General features: G+C 34.1%; 1 protein-coding gene across 4 annotated transcripts in view; it reads left to right on the top strand.

Moving 5' to 3' along the window:
• Positions 1–21,495, top strand: part of TLN2 (talin 2) — a 528,144-nt gene that overhangs the window by 305,025 nt on the left and 201,624 nt on the right. For all 4 annotated transcript variants that reach the window (XM_003755615.4, XM_023497706.2, XM_031955439.1 and 1 more), the window contains 5 exons: positions 433–562; positions 4,217–4,369; positions 5,685–5,827; positions 9,314–9,441; positions 20,769–20,832. In XM_003755615.4, coding sequence (XP_003755663.1) covers positions 433–562; positions 4,217–4,369; positions 5,685–5,827; positions 9,314–9,441; positions 20,769–20,832 — 618 coding nt within the window. The remainder of the gene's footprint in view (positions 1–432; positions 563–4,216; positions 4,370–5,684; positions 5,828–9,313; positions 9,442–20,768; positions 20,833–21,495) is intronic.

Here is a 21,495-nt window from a genome sequence, read left to right as displayed (position 1 = left end):
TATTTAGATACAATTTCAGTATTAAATTGGTATTTGTTTTTTCTTTAATTACTAAGCATTAATAAATTGATTTTAAATTAGAAATTGTAGTCCATTAAATGTTTGTGCAATTACAAGGGCTTTTACTGAAAAAAAGTTGCCTATGAAAGTGACTAATATTATTAGCTTCATCCATGAATCTACTTCTTTGACTTTTAATTTGGATTCTGTGAATTTTTTTAAAATAAAGTTTGATAATTATATTTCAATGGAGTTGATTTCTTTTGTCATCACATATATTTTATCTTATGCATTTAAAAATTTCTGAAATTAGACTGCTAAAAGGGAGTTTATGATATACAAGAAAAGTTAATAATAACTCTTGCTCTATTAAAAGCTACATTTCTATCTAGGGAGAATGAGTGTAAAATGTTCCTGTGGTTTGTGCTCTAGGATATTTTGGAATATAAAAAGAAACAAAGACCTCAAAAAATACGGATGCTGGATGGATCAGTGAAGACAGTGATGGTGGATGATTCTAAAACTGTTGGGGAATTACTGGTCACGATTTGTAGCAGGATAGGTGAGATTTCAAATGTCTGACTCTCACTTTCTGGAATGTATCTTTTTATCTCTATGCTCATACCCTGCCCAGTGCTTCAAATTGCAGCAAGGATCTGGTTCCCACCCCTACCCCAAGTACATGATTCCTGAAGCTACGCAAATTGCTATTTCCCTTCAAAAATTGAAATATCCAGTGAATTCCATAAGCCCAATAGTAAGTAATTTATTTAAAGATATTCAAGAGAGTAAATCTGCCTTTTAAAGAATAGAAGAAAGAATTTGAAAATCTTAAAAGTATTAATAATAAACTAGAGTAGTAGGTAAGTGGCACAGGGGATAGAGTACCAGCCCCAGAGTCTGGAGGACCTGAAGTCAAATCTGGCCTGAGACATTTACTACTTTGTGACTCTGGACAAGTCATTTAAAAAGAACCCCCCCCAAAAAAAGAATCCTTTCCCCTCTCCCCGAAAATAGTAAAGTAGAAAGAGCTTTAGACTAAACTAGGAGGATGGAGAGATCAAAGTACAAAGCCTTCCTTTGATCTTTTTATTGGCTACATTGACCATGACTAAGTCATTTACCTTTATCTCCTCACCTGTAAACTGAATATAATATAGCTGTACGGTTTAATTCTCCAGGGTTTATTAAAGGATATAATATGATAATATATGTAAAGATATAATTTGTAAGCCTTAAATGGATGGGGTAAGACCTGTGAGTTCATTGGTTTCCAGAACTCCCTTATCAGAAAATTTCCTTGACTAAAAATAGCAGGTGGACGCTTCTGCATTAACTACTTTGTTTTTAATACAGTGCCAGTAATTGCCAAAGGTGGCATTTGAACCCATATCTTTCTGACTGTAATGCTAGCTTTTTTATCCATTATTTATCCCATGATACCTTTTTCCCCAATAGTATTTTATTTTTACAAATATATGTAAAGATAGCTTTCAACATTCATTTTTTGTAAAATTTTGTGTTTTAAATTTTTTTTACTTTTCCTCTATTCCCTCCCTTCCCTCTGCCTCAGATAGCAAGCAATCTGATATAAGTTAAATATATACAATCCTTTTAAACATATTACCATATTTGTCATGTTGTGAAAGAAAAATCTGACTAAAAGGAAAACAAAAACCTCCGGAAAGAAAAAAACAAACAAAAAGGTGATGCTTTAATTCAGATTCAGTCTCCATAGTTCTTTCTCTGGATATGATTATCATTTTTCTATTCCAAATATATTCTTCTATGATACCTTGCACCACTGTCTACATACCTACCATGGTACTGGTGGAAGTGGTAGTAAGGGACATGAAAGAGGTATTATAATACATTGGGAAGAGCAGGGAATTGAATACTACCTCTGTTGATGAGTATATATTTAACCTCTGTCAAGTCATTGCATCTCATGGGGGGAAGAGGCATATAATTTATTCACTGTTATAAAGTGATTGGAATAAATTAATTTTCTTCTAGCTCTAAAATTCTGTGACCCTAAGATTATTTTTTCTGATTGCCAACCTAGTACAAGAATCCTTTTTATATTCCTAGTAATGGCACTGCAGCCTTTTTTCTTGTCTTTTTTTTCTTTTTTCTTTCCTTTTCTTTCCCTTTTCTTTTTTCTCTTCCTTTTCTCTCCTTTTCTATTTTGTTTCTTTTTTTTTTCTTTCCCTTTCTTTTTTTTCTTTTGTTTAACTTTCCTTCTTCTCTTTTAAGTTTTATTGATGTTTTGTTTTTTACAAACATTTACAAATCACTTTGTCTCAGGCCTCCTGTAACAAAATAAAACCATTAAGTAAAACTAATAATTTAACCTCCTCTTAAAGTACATGCAGTGTTTCACATCTGTGACATCCCTATCTTTGGTTTAAGAAAGTATATTCTCTCCCTTCATCCTCTACTCCATTTAAAAGAAAAAGAGTATATTCTTGTAACAAATATCCGTTGTCTAGCAAAACAAATTCTCTCTATAAATGTGTGTGTGGATAAATAAATATACAGTCATATAGGTCTCTTCCTTCTTTCATTTAACAACTTTCTTCGATTTAACAACCCTTCAAAGACTTTAGCCTTTTTTTCTGCCCCCATGCCAGAGTTTCAACATGAGGATGCAGACTTATTTGGGATTAAAAAAAAATATTTTGATAATTGTATTTTGCTATAATTGGTTTTATAAAACTAAATATGTTTCATATTATGTGTTAAAAAAAAATTCTGAGAAGTGGTCCATACCACACAGAAATATTCCTATGTTTATTATACAGTATCTAAATATTCCTATTTTTATTATACCGTATCTCCATTCCTAAGCCATGAAATTTTAGAATGAGAAATGGTTATAAATATAGTTATTTTCTAGATGAGGAAATTGAGGTCACTGAGATTGTAAAAAGCTCAAAGGAATGTAACTAGTAAAGTACGAGACTAGAACTCAGAGCTTTTGACTTTATACTATTCCTTTTAATAAAAGGTTAATAAAATAGTTTAAGACCATAGCAAAGCACAAAGTATCAATGATTCCCTTTGATGTGGACTAGAAGCATTCAGTTATACATCCAATGACATCTGGCAATCCTTATTTTCTTTCTTTCTTAATGAGTTTTTTATTCCTTCATCTTTACAAGATCCAAATGTAGATGTTTAGATGAACAAAAGTGTTAGTAATATTGCTGTTGAAAGGGACCTCAGATATAATCAAACCCTTTAGTATCTAGGTGAGCAGACTAAGAATAACTAAGTTTCCCAGGATTAAGTAACAGAGCTAGAATTTGCCTTATGTTTTCTCACTCAAAATCAATCATTCATTGTACTTATGAGCTCCATTCATAATTATTGTCATTGTATTCATGCAAATTAATTATTAAAACAGCATGTAAGTTAATTGTTAATAATTATGTAAATGTGATTATTGAGTTTCTTGAGCTGGACAGAGAACACTTTGGTGTTTGAGATATTTTGATGGAACCACATACATGCTACAGCAGGATATTGGGGAGGTGGGATAAGAAATAGCTCTAAAATGAAGTTTGGGGGGGAAATTTTGGAGCAAAATAGGAGGGCAGAGTTCATATCAAGAATTATTATCATTGGCTATATACATTCTGTTTAGATTATCATGGAGGGAGTAATTTAGAACATCTAAGTCCAGGATATGGGAGTGGTGAGGAAGGGTAAGTACAGAGTTTTAATATGGGGGACATAATGTGAGGAAAGGCCACCAAGTGTGAAGCAGCTGTAGGATGTGTAAGTTTTATAAGTTATGCAACAGATGCTATATGAAGAGTGGACCATAAGGGTGTCTCATTTAAAGTGTAGGGATACTGGAGAAGTCATGTTTTAGGAGCCTGGGTGATAGCTGGAGTTTATTGCCAAAAGATTCGAGGAGAGATGTTGCTAGGTATGTGCTTTTGGAATTGGTGTGAAAAGGAATGATAGCAATATACAGACAGGCCTGAGTTAAACAAGATATAGTAGAAAGATCACAGTAATTTTTGTGGGATAGGATATTTGTATGTGTGTGTGCATGTTGTTAAAATAGGAATTGGACTAAAGTATAGATTGGATTTTCTCAAGGTTTAACCTTGGCAGTTCATCTAGAACTCTGTGTCTATATCATTCCATAAAACACAATCTCAAAAATGCTATTCTAATTCACATTTGGGTTTGGGTTTTCTAGGTATAACCAATTATGAAGAATATTCATTAATCCAAGAAATAATTGAGGAGAAAAAAGAGGAAGGAACGGGTACACTCAAAAAGGACAGAACATTACTACGAGATGAAAGGAAAATGGAGAAGCTAAAGGCCAAACTTCACACTGATGATGATTGTAAGTCTCAAAAAGAAAACAAGAAGCTTGGGAAGGATGAATAATTGTCTTATCACAGTATAGCAAAGTACAGTGTTATGTTTCTATCTTTCACGTAATTCAAGGCTCCTTTCCCCAGGGTATATTCTTTATTTCTCTGCTTGTACTTGGATGCCTTACCTTTGTCCCCTCCTAGGTTATAGGCTAAAGAGTAACTTGAGTACCTATTTGGCCACATCTCTTGTGGCTTCACAGACCCACTGCTACAGCCAGACTTATCTTTTTACTGATGTTAGTGCCAAAATGAATAAACCCTGAATTTGGAGTCATCATGACTTGCCTTCAACTTCTGCCTCAAACTTTTATTAGTGGGACCAATCACTCAACATTTGTAGACCTTAGTTATCTCACCTATAAAATAGGGAAAATAATAGCACCTCTTTCTTTTTTGTGAGGATCAAATGAGAGAATAAATATAAAGTGCTTTGTTGGTGCATTATGTAAATGCTAGTTGTCATTATTATCACCACCACTCTTACCGTCCTCATTCCTGATTTATGCTTGTGCTATTTCCCCATCTGAAATGGCATTCCTCAGTTTTAATAACGATAAACAATACAGAGTAAGGGATAGTGACTGCACTGGACTTGGATTTAGAGCATTATACGCAATGTTCAGTTCCTATAGACTTTGCTCATCTTCACCTTTCTCTTCCTTCCCAAGATAAATACAACTTCTACAAAAAAGAAGGGGATGTTTTATCATATCTCTTCTTTGCTCTTTAACTATTGGTATTATCATATTGCTTCACCAAACTTCAAGAATCTCAGAAAATAACAACTCAAAAGTATTTGTTAGACTAAAATTTCTTTTGTGATTTTTTTTTTTTTTCAATGTTCCCTATGAAAGATGCAAGAATACTTTGAAAATTTTCAGGGTATGACTGCTTTAAAAAAAAAATTCTATTTCAAGAGATGGTTGATTTAGATGGGGGATTATGTACTGTCTCAAAAGTTTTAGTATGTTTTTAAGCTCTAATAATTTAAAAATTCAAAAATTATTATATTGTGAAAAAACAGGTAATAATAACAGTATGAAAAAATAAAGCATTTAAGTAGAATCTAATTGGGTTTTACATAGATAGAAAATGGTTTCTCTATAGGGCCAATAAAATATCCAATTTTAAGCATGGTCTAAATGTTTTTACATTTGTTTCTATAAATGTTATAGTTGAACATCAAGAATAATAATCCTGTATCAAATAGCCTTTTTGTCAAATTCTTTTAATTAAAAGATATCGATACCTTTTACTAATACAAGCCTCATTGCATTCTAGTAAATTGGCTAGATCACAGTCGAACATTCAGAGAACAAGGAGTAGATGAAAATGAAACGTTGCTGCTTAGACGGAAATTCTTTTATTCAGACCAGAATGTGGATTCAAGAGATCCTGTACAGCTGAATTTGCTTTATGTTCAGGTATGGTAAATCTACAGACTCAGGTTAAACAACTATTGGAAAGCCTTTGACAGAGGTGACACAAGAAATGAGAGCTGGCCTCTGTGTATTTTGGGTTAAGTCAAAGCCTTTCTCCATTGTATATCAGAAAGCATTAGTTCCATTCACTGGACCCGTTTTTAGTTTATGTAAACATGGGGAGCCATCTGATGGGAAACAAGGCAGTTTTGCTTCACTTGAGAGTTTTTCCAGGATGAAACATTGATTTGGAAGGGACCTGGATTAAATGCTGACCTATAAGCAACTCTAGGCATTAATTCTAGGAATGTAAAACATGTACAAGCCAATTGAGATACTTGTTAAAGTAATCATGCTTAGAGAGACAATTACCAAAAATGCACAAAGTTAGCTCTGATTTACTTAGCTAGTGAAGAGGAAACAAATTAAGGATGAGAGAACTGAAGATCAATGGGGCTAGAGAGAAAATGAATAGAAAATAAGGAAAGGGAAGGGAGAAAGATAAAGTTAGTTATTTGTAGGATTTTTAGTCAGTTTGTATTCCATTTCCTATGAACATTAACACTCAATCTATTAAGTACATTCAGTTTATAGAAAATGTCATCTCCAGGATAGGCTATAGTTTTATTATTTGAATTCCTCTTTTTAAAAAAAAGGTGAGATATCTTTGCCCTATAAGATCACACTGATTTTGCTGTCATTGCCTCACTCCCTTGACTTTTTTCTCAACTTTTTTCACTGAGTTGTTTGTAAGGAATGTTAAGTGAATGAAGAAATAAGCTAATACAGTGGAATGAGTCTTGTTTATTCAGTCAAAGAACATAGGTTTTATTCTCAACTCTATCAATTACTACTTGTGTGACTTTGAATAAATCAGTCCATCTCTCTGAGTTTCTAATTTCTTTTCTGTGAAATGATGGTATTGTACTGGTTGACGTAATATCCTTTCCTACTTTACATTATATGCATCAAAGACAGCTGAACACCTTCATTTCTATGATCAATCTTTCTCAACCTGATAATTTGGCAGATACTTTTTAGTTTTCCCATTATTTTTCATGGTCAGCTTTGCTTTCTTATATCTTCAGTAAATCTTTTTATTTTGCAGTACCTGCTACTTCTCCCTTAAGTTTTTAGACCATTGTCATTTCATTTATCTAAAATTTCACTTAACCAAAGTCAACAGTGAAAATTTTAACTCAATATTTTGTTGGTGGTATTGTTCAGATTTTATTCTTCTTCCCAAGGTGATATTTACTTTAGTGAGAAAGCACAGTAGTATATCAACAGAAGAAATTGTCAGTAGATTAATGATAATAATTGGTCATCATTGGGCAAGATAAATCAGATACAAGATAGTTAAGGAAAAAGCTTATACTAGCATCCTAAAATCAAGACTTAATGTAAAACAACAAACTCGTAAACTCAAAGCAGGTTTAAAAAAAATGAATATTTCCTTGTCAAAAAGGAGAAAAATTGACTGATAAATATTCTCAGAACACATGATAAACAGGTTAAAACTTTACTAAAATACTTTTGGAACAAACAGATAATGCTTCAGAAAGCAATGGTAGGATAATAGACATATATTTGTCACATATAACCAAAAGAGGTTTATCTCCAAACAAAGTTTATGTAACACCTAAAAATCTAATAGTAGAAACAAAATATACCCCTGGATAACATGCACATGAATTTAATCAATAATAATATCAACAAAGAAATTCACAACAAATAGTGAGTCATATGGATTTACTATAGATGCCAAGCAGTTTATAATGCTGCCATTATATCATTGCAGCCAGATATTCTAGAAGGGTTCTTTTAAGGGGCTATTCTTTGTTGATCAATTCAAATTATGTTATGATGAATTAGAAATTATGCAACACTTCCCTGTAAAATGAAAAATCTACTAGATAGATAATTAGGTGACTAGAATTATACACCAGTAGTTTGCTGTCCTGTGTAAACTTCATGCTGCAAATACACCAAAATATTTAAGTATGATTTTTAATTGCTGCCATCTTAATATATACTCATAATCACCAAAGCCTTGAAAGCATAGTCAGGATGAAGTACATGTCGACATGATTTGTCTAATTGCAATGAGAATTTACATCTCAATATTCTTAATCAATTAAAAAAAATAATTTTATCAATAACAGGATGTTATACATAAAAGAATAAGTGCCAGATTGTCACTTGTTCTCAGATCTTTTCTGGTAGGTGCTATAGTAAAGCAGGTGCATAGAATATCAGGAAGTCCTGAATTCAAATCCAGACTCAGGCACTTAACAGCCTAATTTATTAGCCCAAGTCACCTATCCCCTCTGTGTCTCCTTTTCCTCATCTTTAAGATGGAGATAATAGCATCTATCCCTCAGAATTGTCAGGATAAAATGAGATATTTGTGTTATGAAGTGCTTATAGTTCTGCTTAAAGTGCTGTCAATTATAATTGACAATTATAATTATAATTATAAATACTGTCAATTATAATTGTTATAGTTGTTGCTGTTCCATTGGGTACAAGTCTTCATGACCTCATGGACTATAGAATATCAATGCTGTCTATGGAGTTTCTTGGCAAAGTTACTGGAAAGGTTTTAATTTTCTTCTTCAGCTGATTAAGGCAAACAGAGGCTGTGTGAATTGCCCAGTGTTAAATACCTGCTAAGTGTCTGAGGTCACATCAGGTCTTTCTGACTCCTTCTCAAACACTTTTTTCAATAAAGTATCTAACTGCCTCCATCCTAATTACTACTGTTATCAAAAAAGAGAAGAACAAGATAGTGATAACAATATTAATAATAACCTTGAATGAAATGCCAAGGAATTGAGTTCTAGTATGTATACCACTCTGGGCAGCATGATACAGTTGCTCCAGTTGTAGGCTGACCCTTCCTACCTGGATCTATTGGAATGGTCAGATTGACTAGAATACAAAAGAGCAAATAGTATTTTTTTTCATGTTTTGGCAAAAAGTGGTCAGATACATCAGAATAAGTGAGAAATGTCAATATCCTTCCTTATGAAAATGTTTCAGCGAAGATAGTGCTGAGCACTAAGGTAGACAAACCATGAATGTGCATGAAATGGACTAAATATATCAGTGTTTCCATTACATTCCAGTTCTATATCACAACAGAATTGAAAACTGAGTTTAGCAGTTATGGCTGGGAGCATCATATTGCTTTTGTCACTGGTATCTTGAACTCTACAGTCATATTTCAGACCTATGTAGGTAAATTGTAAGAAATAACTTCCTTCTTTAGTGTAGATTAGATAAAATAAGATCTGAAGCTGAAGTGGAAGACTTAATGAAATCTGAAGAGAGAAAAGTTGTAGAACTTGAGGTCATTGAAAAGCTTCACTTACCACTAAAGACAGAAATTCTGCCTGATAATGAAAGAGATGATAATAATAACTTGTATTGTTATAGTATGGTAGTGTTTGAAAGATGCTGGCATTTCTGACTCTTGCTTTGCAGGCTCGAGATGATATCCTGAATGGTTCTCATCCAGTCTCCTTTGAGAAAGCTTGCGAGTTTGGTGGATTTCAAGCCCAGATACAGTTTGGACCTCACGTAGAACATAAACATAAACCTGGGTTTTTAGAGTAAGTGGCTTTCCTTTGTTATCTCCCCCTCCTTCCTCTCCCCCTCCCTCCCTGTTTCCCTCTCTTTCCCCCTTTTCTCTCTCTCTCTCCTCCTTCCCTCTTTCTCCCTATTTTTTCCTTCCTTCTACTCTTCCCTGCCTGTCTGTCTCTGTATTTCTCTCTTTCTCTCTCCCCTTCTTCCCCCCTCCTCTTTCTCTGCCTCTTTGTCTCTTTTTTCTTCTCTCCCCCCTACCCCATCTTATTTGACATGGTAACATTTTGAGGAGGTTGGGGGCAGTAAAACCAATATTTCTCTTCTATGCCTTTTAACTGGGAATGATCTCAGTATCCAGAATGCTCAACTTCTTCACCTCTATCTCCTGGCTTTCCTGGATTCCTTCAATATTCAACTTACATTCTATCTTCTGCAGGATTCCTTCCTCAACTTTAATTCTCCTCCCCCCATGTTAGTGCCTTCACTCTGACATTTTTTTTCATTTTGCTGTTCTCTATCTTTTATGTAGTTATTTGTATGTTGTCTCCTCATTAGAATGTTAGCTCCTTTAGGATAGAGACTATTTTTGTCTATTTTTGCATCCTCAGCTCTTAACACAAAGCCTTGTTCATGTCATTTAATTAGTATTTGTTAACTGTTGTCTGATTTCAGGTAAATGTGTAAGATTTGGCTCATTTTCTGCTAATGGTATGATATCAGATGTTTCAAGTGAGCAGGAAGAAACTTTAAAGTTTTATTAATCATCTCTCCATGAGCCTGAATTACAGGGGTATATTATTGTGAATGGTGAGGAATACAATTCCCAATTACAATCTAGTCCTTCATCTGGCATTACTTCTGTCAAGATCTTGGTGTGAATTTTTATAAGATCTTGTTCTGTCCCTCTCCCTGTAGTAGTTTTCTATTCTTTACCTATTATTTCCCTCATTCTATTTCAGTTTTTCTTGATGTGTGTAGTTGAAACAATTAGATCAGTCATTCAGATGCAGGAGAGTTGTCAGTATAATGATGCTCCTTAAAGTTGAGCTTGCAGTGAAGTTAGTTGTAGGAATGGAAATGAATGTCAGTTTAGGGAGTGGGACTAAATGAATAGGCAAGCTGAAGATAGAATTCAGAATATGTTGTGAAGGGGAGATAGGGCCATTAATTAGATTGTGTCCAAGTCTCTTCTGAAGGGAATAATGAAAATGCTGACTCAACTCTTAAAAGTCTCATACCATCTAAATGGAAGATAATACTAGATGCCCTTGAAAGAGAAAGAAACCTTGGGCTCTTTATTTTTAAAATTCTTCTCAGAGACAGAAAATCCCCTATTATTTTGTCTAGCCTATGCCATTTGAAAGAGTTCTACCCTTGGGTTAATGAATCTTAGGGAGTCTTTCAAAGAGATGATTTGTAGTGGAAAATCATATCATAACCTTGATTCTCAGTCTTACTATTAAAAATCAAAACACCAAAAAAACTTTTCTATGATGAATTCCTGTTATTTTAGTCTCTATACACCAAACAAGCCACAATACCAAGTAATCAGTAGGGCTTATTAACCTGGCTAATAGAACTTTTTCCATATTGAAGCTATGTGAAAGCTGCTTTACTGTTACAAGAGTAACTTAATTATGTGATTAAGAAATGATGATCCTGTTTTCATTTTGATATCTTTAATGGTGAACTACATAAGAAAGAAGATGATTTTTTAAGACAGCAATTTAAATAGAATGACTTCCCTATTTTTAATCATTCACAGTTGTAACCCTATTTCATGGGCAGAAGAGAATCCCAAGTTAAATTGTTCTCACTTATTTGTTACCAAATAAGACGATTATAATACTGTCTTTATATCTTTCTACCAGGAAAAAGAAGTTGTTAATCCTTATGATGATAAGCTATTATCATAGCATGTAAGAGATAGATGATAAACTAATGACAAAGCAAACTCACCTTCACTCTCTTAGATAATTCTTTGCCCAAAAAGAGTACTTTGATTGAATTCTTCCTTTACCTCTTATGCTAGAACCTGTGATTTTTGAATTCCTATATGGTTTCCTAAAGACTCTTCAAAATAGTCTTGCTTTCATGGAAGAGTTCCTTTTATCACTGGTCTTCTGGAAGAAGAATTTGATTATAAAATTACCTACTCACTATTTACCCCAAGTATGGAATGCAATTTAATTCTCAGACAGCCATTTAGTATTATTAGGCATAAGTGTGGTTGTAGTCTATTTATTTCTCTAGTTAATTATTGAATGCTTTCTGATTCCAAAATACTGCTTTAGACACTGAGGGAACCAAAGATGAGTAAGCCATAGTCCCTGATTTAATTGTGCTGAGGAGGGAAATTGAAGAAACTTGTATTGTATTTGTGTGAATTATCTCAATATACTCTATAAAAGTATACGAAAAAGGCACGAAAGTGCAATTGTGGGTTGAAGGAGAATGGGACAAGTTTAGAAATAAGCATAGTGGGAAATGCAATAATAAATAAAAAATAAATATCAGCAGGGCCAAGAAGCCGGAAATGACTATCACTAGCCTTGTCAGCCTGATTTCTTAACTTTCTTTGACAGTGCTTGGCATTTTGGGCAAAGGAGTCCTAGAGAATGACATCTTCCCCAATTACATTGATAATGTTCTTTCATGTGAAAATCTAAGCTGGAAAATACTCTGAAATTGTGTTTTTTAAATGTAACATGTAGGTTATGCCTCTGGTAGAATAGATACTTCAACTCTTGATTCTAAATTAAAGCAAGCTTATTGTTGCCTTGTGGGTGTTTTTCCTTGAGGATTGTGATTTGCTTTTTAATTTAGACTAAATCCAGCATAGGTAATGAGACATTTTCATTTAACATTGATATTGGATTGTGTCTTTTCATTATATATACCATATAGGACTCAGTGTTTTAATTAAATTAAAACTGTGAAGCTATATGTACCCTAATTTCCCCTTAATAGAGAATTCCAGTCTTCAAGGTAATAGTTTATGTTAATAATAGGTTTTAATGATTAACTAAATTCCAGAATTGTGCAATGAACATCATGTATATGTTTATATGCATCTTTGTATATTTTATGTTTACAGACCTGTGTATGTGATGTTTGAATTAAGCTCTGTGTTAGACATAACTTGAAATACCATAAGATATAGTCATCAGAATCAGCTTCTCAGGCATATTTTGATTGAGAGCTATACTTTGTAGTTATACATTTCAGCTAGCAATGTTTAACAAATGCCTATAGCACTAGTTATGTGCTGCTGCATTTGAAAACTTCTTTTGGTTGGTTAAAAAAAATTAATCTCTGATCTACAGCTACTTTCTTCTAATGAAAGCATTTCATCTGTAGAAAAAGTTCAGTTATCATCTATAAAATATTGCTTAGTTTTTCATTTATAGTGCTTTATAATTTATAGAGTTGTTTAGTACCTTAGTGAAATTGTCTGATGTTAATATATTTTTTGTAGTCACTTAATCCAAAGCACTTATTGTGTGCCAAGTACTGTCATAAAATGTAGATTCATTTATCTGGCATTTAAAACCTTTTGACTCCATCTTATCATTCTCTACCATAGTCCCTTCTCTTTCATTTTCTCCTACTTTAGTGTGACACCTTTCTAGTATGACATCTCTCTTTTCTTTCCCATCTTGCTTCTAGAACATGATTTTCTTGATGTCACTTCACTCTCTTGTCTCCCTGAGGACCACCCACATATATGCCCATCTAAACATTTGCTGAGTCCTCTTAGTTCAAATTCCAAAGCATCTTTCATATTCATCCTTTCCTTTCCACATACAGCTAAGCCACCTAAGTTTAAATCTTCAGTATCTTGCTTAGGAACTGTAGTCTACTAAATTGTTTCTCTTCCTCTAGACTTTCTGTTTACCAATTCATTTTTCCATATAACTACTAATTTTTCTAATGCTCAGATTCAATTATATCATTCCCTTACTTAAACATTTAATGTTCCTATTACTTCTAGAATCACTTATAGAATATTAGAGGCATTACATATCATTTGCAGAATTTTATTATTACCTGTAGGAAAAAATTCAAATCTTAAACCTGGCAATCAGGACCCTTCATAATTTGTCTCTTGCCAATGTTTCCAAACTTGATGTTATAAAACTCTCCTTTAACTGTACTTGTAGTTTCAATCTGCATTTGCCTACCCACATGAAGTTATACATGTGCTCCACTATGCCTATAATACATTATATCCTTGAAATCCTTCTCTTCCTTTACAGTCCAACTCAGGTGTCAACTTCTCCATGAAACCTCAAGAATTTCCTTCCATCCCCCCAAGATGTAAGCATTTTTTTCCTAGACTTTTTCTTTATTCCTATCAATTCAATTTTATATTATATTAATTTTTGTGTATTTGCTCTTTTATTATTTTAAGCTCTTTTGAAAGCAGGTTCTGTATTCTTATTTGCATCTGTGTTGCCTAACTTACTCCTTTTCATATAGTAACATTTTCATTGCATTGAATTATATTTTTGAATAGGTAATAAAACTCAGAATGCAGATTTTAAAAGATTAATCTACTGATAGTATGCAGGATGGATATATGTCAAGAGAATATGACCTTAGGGGCTGCTAGATGGATAGAGTACCAGGCCAAAAGTCAGGAGAACATCAGTTCAAATACAGCCTCAGACACCTAATAGTTTTGTAATCCTGGGCAAATAACTTAACCCCAATTGTCTCCAAAAACCCAAACTCCAAAACAAAACAACTACAATAAAAGAATGTGAAGTTAGGAAAACTGTTTAGCAAACGTTGTAATTGTTAAGGCTAGACATAGTCAGGGTTTAGACTAGGGCCATGACAATGGAAATGGAAAGGAAGAAACAAATGCAGGAGATGCTAAAAACTGACAAGATCTCCTGGTTACTTTGGTTTACCCTGCTTATCTGACCACAGTGGCTTTTGTTTGATTACATAGAGATTTTTTTGTCTGGTTGAAAATGTGCTAAGGAAGAAGAAATTTCTCCCAAAGTCCAAAGTTTACATATTCATCCCATAGTGTCTAAACATGCTTTGATAGCAATTTTCTTACCAAAAAAAAAAAAAATAATTCACTGTCTGAATGTCTGGTAGTGCCGGAACTTGAAACTTTTTACCACAAACTCTGAGCAAGTTTGTTGTTGACTGAGCAAAACTTTTGATAACATAAGAGGTCCTAAATCAATTTTATCCTTGGCATCTATTCAACTGTATGTTTTTTCCTCATAAGCTCTTTGGAGTTTTTCTTCTTTAAAATTTTATTTAAATAATTTAGAGGCCATTGCTTTATTTTGTAGCATACCATAGAGAATTTTTTTTTTCTTCTGGGAGGAGAGAGCTTTAGTCAGGGGTAGTTACAAAAACTTGGACAATGTGGAAGGTGTATGGGGTGGGGGAAGGGCCACAGCCACTTTTCTGAATATCATTCCATTCATTTTACTTTTTCTGGACTAATATAACCTACTCCTACTAATAGAACCTACTCTGTCTCTTTCTCCACCCGTCACCAACCCAAAGCCTGTCCCCTTGCCTCAAATTCACTCCCTTCAGCACTTTCATTTTATCAGTTATTTATTGATGGAATTGGGATAGTGCAAGTTTTCTTAGCAGAATTTTCTGAGGACCCCAAGAGATTCCTGTATCTTATCCCTAATAGCAATTAGCTCTGTGCCTCTCTGACCAATGGAAGGTTCAGATTTTGCAACTTACGGTCATTCAGAAGCCAGTTATCTCATGCATTCTATTTGACCTCTCTTTTATAAGACACCATATAAAAAATTGGATTGTGTATTTGTGGAAAATACACACACACACACATATATACATACACATATATGTGTGTGTGTGCATACACACACGTGTGTATGTATATATGCATTACATGCCTTTTGGATAATAAACTCCTTGCTAGAAGAACCTGAATCTTCCCATCACATTTCTTAATGCTGGTTGCCTTCTATTTCTGATATATTCCTCCTGTCGCCACTTTCTCTTAGAATCTCTGGCTTCCTTCAGGACTAGCTCTAAAATGCCACCTTTTCAAGAGTCTTCCCCGAGCTGCTTAATCTGTTAATGATGCCCTCTGTAAGGTTATGTATCTACTCAATGTGTCTTGTTATGTATTTTCCTATTTATATACTTGCTCCACCAATTACCATTCAGTTCCTTTAGAGCTGAGACTATTTTTGCTATCTACAATAATTAAACATACCTTGAAAATGAAGAATTGCCGGCACTTTGATATACTCAACCTAACAACACAATTAATTGTTTCTAAGAAAATGTGACGTTAGAGGAGAATAAGGGAGGGAAATGGAGGTTTTTTAATTCTACCAGAATAATGTTACTATAGATAATAGCATCATTGAACTGAGCATGTATTCTCCTGGTATAAGCATTTTGAAAGGTAATGATTACTTGAATATATAAATTATTTTATCTTCATTAAATTTCCAGTTTCATAGCTTCACAATCACAGATAAACACTTTGCAGTTATCCTTTCCACATCATGGGGGTTAGGAGTATCGTACCCCCACAATCTAGAAAATTCACATGAAATTTTTTGGCCTTTTGTACCAGAGAAAAAGCCCAAGTTATGATACTAAAAGATAAATTATATTGATATTATGCAATACTGTACACATATTTCGTACATTTCTGCATTTCCAAATCTTTTCTGTGTTATCTTCTGCCCTTTGCATGTCATCTGTGGCTTCTGCAAAATTCCCCCAAAATTCCCATTTAATTTCTTATGCTGACCCACAATATATCAAAACAGGGATGGAGGAAGGTGTGTTATGGAAGCAATAACTGCAAGTATGCCTTATTTGATCTTAATAACAAGCCTGTAAAGTGGGAATTCTATTATTATATGTAGGTGCAAATGACTTTGAGAAGTATCGTGGCTTGGCTCGTGGTCCCACAGTCAATAAAGACGTCAGTGGGTTGGAAGCCAAGTCTCTGCTCATTTCCTGTCTGTTACCCATGACATTATTATCTGTTGCTACAATGTATCAGTAGAATGAATAAAGTGGGAGATACACATAGTAGGATGGAGGCTGAGGGAACACAGTGACAATACCTTCAGTGTTACAGGTATTGCCTTGTAATTGTTCTGTTGGGCTGGGGATGTGGATATAGCTCCAGGACAGACTTCCTTCTAGAGCTTCAGCCAGCCAAAGCCTCTAACAGGAGCAGACTGAGGAAAGGCTTCTGGTGTAGGTTTAGGGGCTTAGCTAAGGTATTTTTCAGATAGTGTGGAGTTTGCAAATGAGAATAGAACAAGGGAAGCATTAGGAGAGATTTGAATACATAACTTGGCCTCCCAGATCCAGACTTTGGGCTTCCTGAATACACATCTTTTGTGAAGACAAGGTAGTAAACTGGAAAGGGGATTTGCTTAGGAGTCAGAAACCTCTCCCCACCCTGCATTCAGTGCCTACTTCTATGTGATCCTGGGCATGTAACTTCATCCTCTATTTCATCATAGGTAAAAATGGGAGTTGGGATAGAAAACCTTTGAGATCTCTTCCAACTCCTCTGTGATGTTATGAGATATTTGGATTTTAAATGGATTCTATTTCATTGAAAGAATACAGGAAATATAGTGAAAGGTAGGCTCTTCACAAATAGGTTTCCTACTTTGGAGAATATCATCCAATTGTGTTGGGCATCTAACACACTTTTTAGAATGAAGCTTGTCATTTTGACTGATGGATTTTAGTGGATAAGAGTCCCAGCCTCTTATACACCTTTGGAAACCAGACTCAATTATCAAAACGGTAACCAGGCCAGAGCTACTGCAATGCTAGCTGGCAGAAGAATGATGGTAGATGGTCTGATTTTTATGGCCTAATGTTGATGTGTTTTTATGAAAAGGACCCAGACTATAATTTTCTGACTTCCCAAGGAGAATAAAAGAAATATGCATGTATTATTTTTAAATGAGCGCCTAGAGAGCTATGTGTTAATATACCAGGCATATGACATCTACTTTGCAAGTCTGATGAAATTTTCTGTCAATCTAATGAAGGATTTGATATGGAGCTGGGCTTTGGCACTAATGGATTTGCTTAGCTATTTGATATCATTTCTCTGTTATATTCTGATCTGAACAAGGTTTGGTGTTAGAAGCATCAGTAGAGTTGGGAAGAGAGATGGAAACTTCAAAACTTTCTAAAAAATATGCCTCAGCCTCCTGTCAATGATTGTATGTTGGGGCTGACTTATGAAATTAAGGTCAGACTCTGTCACTTTCTAAAGGCCATACCTAATCATTTTTAATTAAGTTTTATTATTGTCCTATATTTTTACTTCACAATCATTTTCAATTGTACACTTGAGCAAGGGAGTGGAATGGTTAGACCTTTGCTTAGGTTGGCAGCTTGTGTAGAATGAACTGGTGAGGGCCCCATTGGCTCTCTAGGACTCAGTTCTTTCCATTGTAAAATTGGCAGGCTGGGGTCTCTTCCACCTATGATTCTCTAACTTAGAGCATCAATAACATTCCCTAAAAAAGTATGGGGCAATTTTATTTAATCATTCATTGAACTGACTTCTATTCTATACTCAGCCCCATGTTAGACACTAAGGGAGTCTATATTGAAGAAAAAAAAAAGTTCAGACTCAGTTCTTATTATCATGGACCTTATTGTCAATTAGGGAGAAGCTACTAACACAAATAATTATAATTCATATTATTACATAAGTTGACTTATTAAAAACACATTTTGTTTTGATATAGTACAGACACTTCTCAAATAAAGTCCTCACAAAATTCATTGAGAATACCACTTAGTAAGCTATTCTGTTAATCCACTCTTACAAGAAGGGCATGGGTTGGTATGGTAACAATAGCAGAAAAAAAAAAATATAGGTAGATATTACAGATAGAGATTCAGCGGGACATACTTTGATTTGATCCTTTTTGACTAGGATTTGGTAAATAATTAAGACAAAGGAGTCAAAAATCTCAAGAATGAATGATGGGAGGTTATCACTTGTATGGTAGAACCATCAGCAGAAAAAGGAAAGTTAGAAGGAGAAGCAGCTTTAGGGAGAAAAATCAGAAGTTATCTCTCTATCATGTTGCGTTTGAGTTGCCTGTGACACACTCAAGTGGTGTTGTCTAAAAGGAAATTAGAAGTGTGAGTCTGTAACTAAGAGGAGAGATTAGAATTGGGGATAAATTTGGAAGTTATCTATGTAGACAGAATAACAGAGGAAGTCTTCAGAATGACTGTGATTTCCAAAAAAGATCACTAATAGAAAGATTAGTGGAAGACCAAGAAATTGGCTTAGAGGGGGAAAGGGGAGAGAACCAACATTTAACGATCAAAATAGTAAAAGGAGCTATCTCAACAGTTAGGATAATCGCTAAAGTTCTTGGGTCCCATACCTGCATTAAACAATGCAAGTATATGGTCTAGAATGACAGATTATGATAAATCCAATGTTAGATTACATTCAATTCAATTCAACAAACATTAAATACCTGTGATATAGCACTGTGGCAGATATAGAGCATACGAACAAGGAAAAAGTTTGTTCCTCCAAGAAACTTAGATGGGGAAGACACAGAAATCACACAAGTAAATATAAAACTATAGAAGGTAATACAAAATTATTCAAAGAGACAGTAAGAAGTAATAATGAAAGAGGCATGGTGGGAGAAATGAGGTAAGGCCTTGGGTAGCCTGTTACAGCTGAACTGTGTTTGGAAGGAAGATGTGAAATCTAATGAGATAGAGGGGAGGAGAGAGTACATTCCAGGCTGGAGAGTACAATTATGTAAAACCTCTAAGAAGTAGGAGTTAAAATGGAAAGAATAGTACAAGGAATTCTGAAAAACCTGCTTAGTCTGGAATGAAAATTAATGGGAAATGATTAGAAAAGTAGGTAGAAGGTTTTAAATGCCAAGTTAACAATTGGGAATTTTATCCTGGAAGTAACAGGGAGCCATTGAAATTTTTGAGCAGAGGTAGTAAACACAATCCAGTTTGTAGTTCAAGAATACCAATTTAGAATCCATGTAAAAAAAGAATTAGAAAGTGAAAATAGTTGTGAATAGGAGACTATTGTAGTAGTCTTCATAAGAGATGATGAGGGCCTGAACTAAGTTAGAAGCCATATGAATAAAGAGAACTTAACTGAAGCTTTATTTTCCATATCTGTAGATGGGGATAATAACAGTGTACTTGACCAGATCTCTTTTCTCAAAAATCAGAAGCCCTAGTCTATGTACTGGTTTATATCTAATTTCAAAGACTTAAACAACTTTTGCTACTGAAGTGTTCTTTGTAAACCTTAATGCCCTCTAGGAATATAACTTGTCATATCACTAAAACATAACAAATACTTCTGAATTGTGCCACTGGTACATTTAGACTTTCCTAAGGGCTCATCTTTGGTCCAAATTTGACCTTTCCTTCCCCCACATAGTTGAAGTGTTGTGTTGCTTATAAGTGGGAAGCTTGAAAACCCAAGAAAGAACCAATTTACTTACCCCTTATCTACAAAAAAAGGAGCAAAGCATAAGAAAACATTTATATTTATCTTAATGGATTCAAGAAATGATTCTGCTTTGTTGAGTATGGTTTGACTTTCTCAGGTAGTTTTTTTTATTTGTGACCTAGTTTTAGGGCATTATGTGCCATGCTTAACTATTAAATGAATCACAATTTCGTTTATATTTTCTCCCTTTTCTTCACTACATCACCAGAACTCATTAAATGTTGATCTAGAATATTATATATAAGCCTCCCCACAAATCTCCCTCCTTCCACTCTGTTTCTTTTTTGTAGGTATCTAATATAGCCTTCCTGATTCAGAGATTTGATCATATGTGTCTGCTTCTTTCACCTACTGAAATCTTTGTCTTCCTTGAAGAACCAGCTCATTTTCCTCTCTTCCATAAAGCCTTTCTTGACTTCTCAACCCTGACTCCTCCCCTTTTCTGTCTCCTGCTAAGATTAATCTTTCTTCCAACTTTTCCTAGACCATTTGTTTGTTATTTTTCCATTCTAATTTGTATCCTATGGATATGTCTTTCTTTCTCCCCATTTTTCCATCTTTTTTTTTTTTATTACATTATAAAATCTTTGAAGTATGAGTTGCCATTTCATTTGTCAACTTTGTATTCTAATTACTTGGCACATTCCCTGGCACCCCATATATATCTAATTAATATATGTGTGTTTTTAATTGAATTGAACAAAGACTGTTTGAGAATAGATGGAACTGGCATAGGGGCTTGATCTTGAATTTTTGTGAATGGTTCCTTTTCCTTTTTATTGTATCTATCACAACATAATTTTCCTTTTCCCCCCTCAGTCTAAAGGAATTTCTGCCCAAAGAATACATCAAGCAAAGAGGAGCTGAAAAAAGAATATTTCAGGTAATGAAAATGTAAAATATTCTAACTACCTTTCTCTCTTTTTTTTATTTGAAAGGATTCTGTCATCATCCTAATTTTGTAGCTCTCCACTTATATCATGATTTTCATTAACTAAAGAGTAGAAAAGCTAATTTATGTCATTATCATTCACTCAAGATAAAAGGAACTAATTTATATCATTAATTATCAATAACTGAAGAGTAAAGAAGTTGTCAGTTCTTCTTTAGGAATATTGTATGTATTTTCTTAATCTATAGATTTTAATTGAAGGTTGTTCAGTGAATTTTCTCAGTCTCAAACATATTTATATTTAATTTTTAAGAGATATTCTCAATAGCAATCAACAATATATTATGTAATCACAATATAGCAGGAGATGTTTTATCTATCACTTTTTCATATTGACTTGCTTTTGACTGACATCCTTATTCAGGAGCCACTATTTTGGAGAATAATCATGGCATAATTCCTAGAGAGCCAGAAAGACCTGTATTATACCCCCGCTTCTGACACATAATGGCTATGTGGTTCTAAAAAAGTCCCTTAATCTCTATAGATAGTAGTCAGCTCTCTAAGTTGCAGAGAAGATGCTGACCTACATTAATAGAGGAGTTTTCTCACCTGAATTAGTGATGTCACAGGTCCATTTCCTAGCACCAGCTC

Source organism: Sarcophilus harrisii, chromosome 2 (assembly GCF_902635505.1).
Source record: "Sarcophilus harrisii chromosome 2, mSarHar1.11, whole genome shotgun sequence".
NCBI lineage: Eukaryota > Metazoa > Chordata > Mammalia > Dasyuromorphia > Dasyuridae > Sarcophilus > Sarcophilus harrisii.
This window is presented reverse-complemented; position numbering and strand designations above follow the sequence as displayed.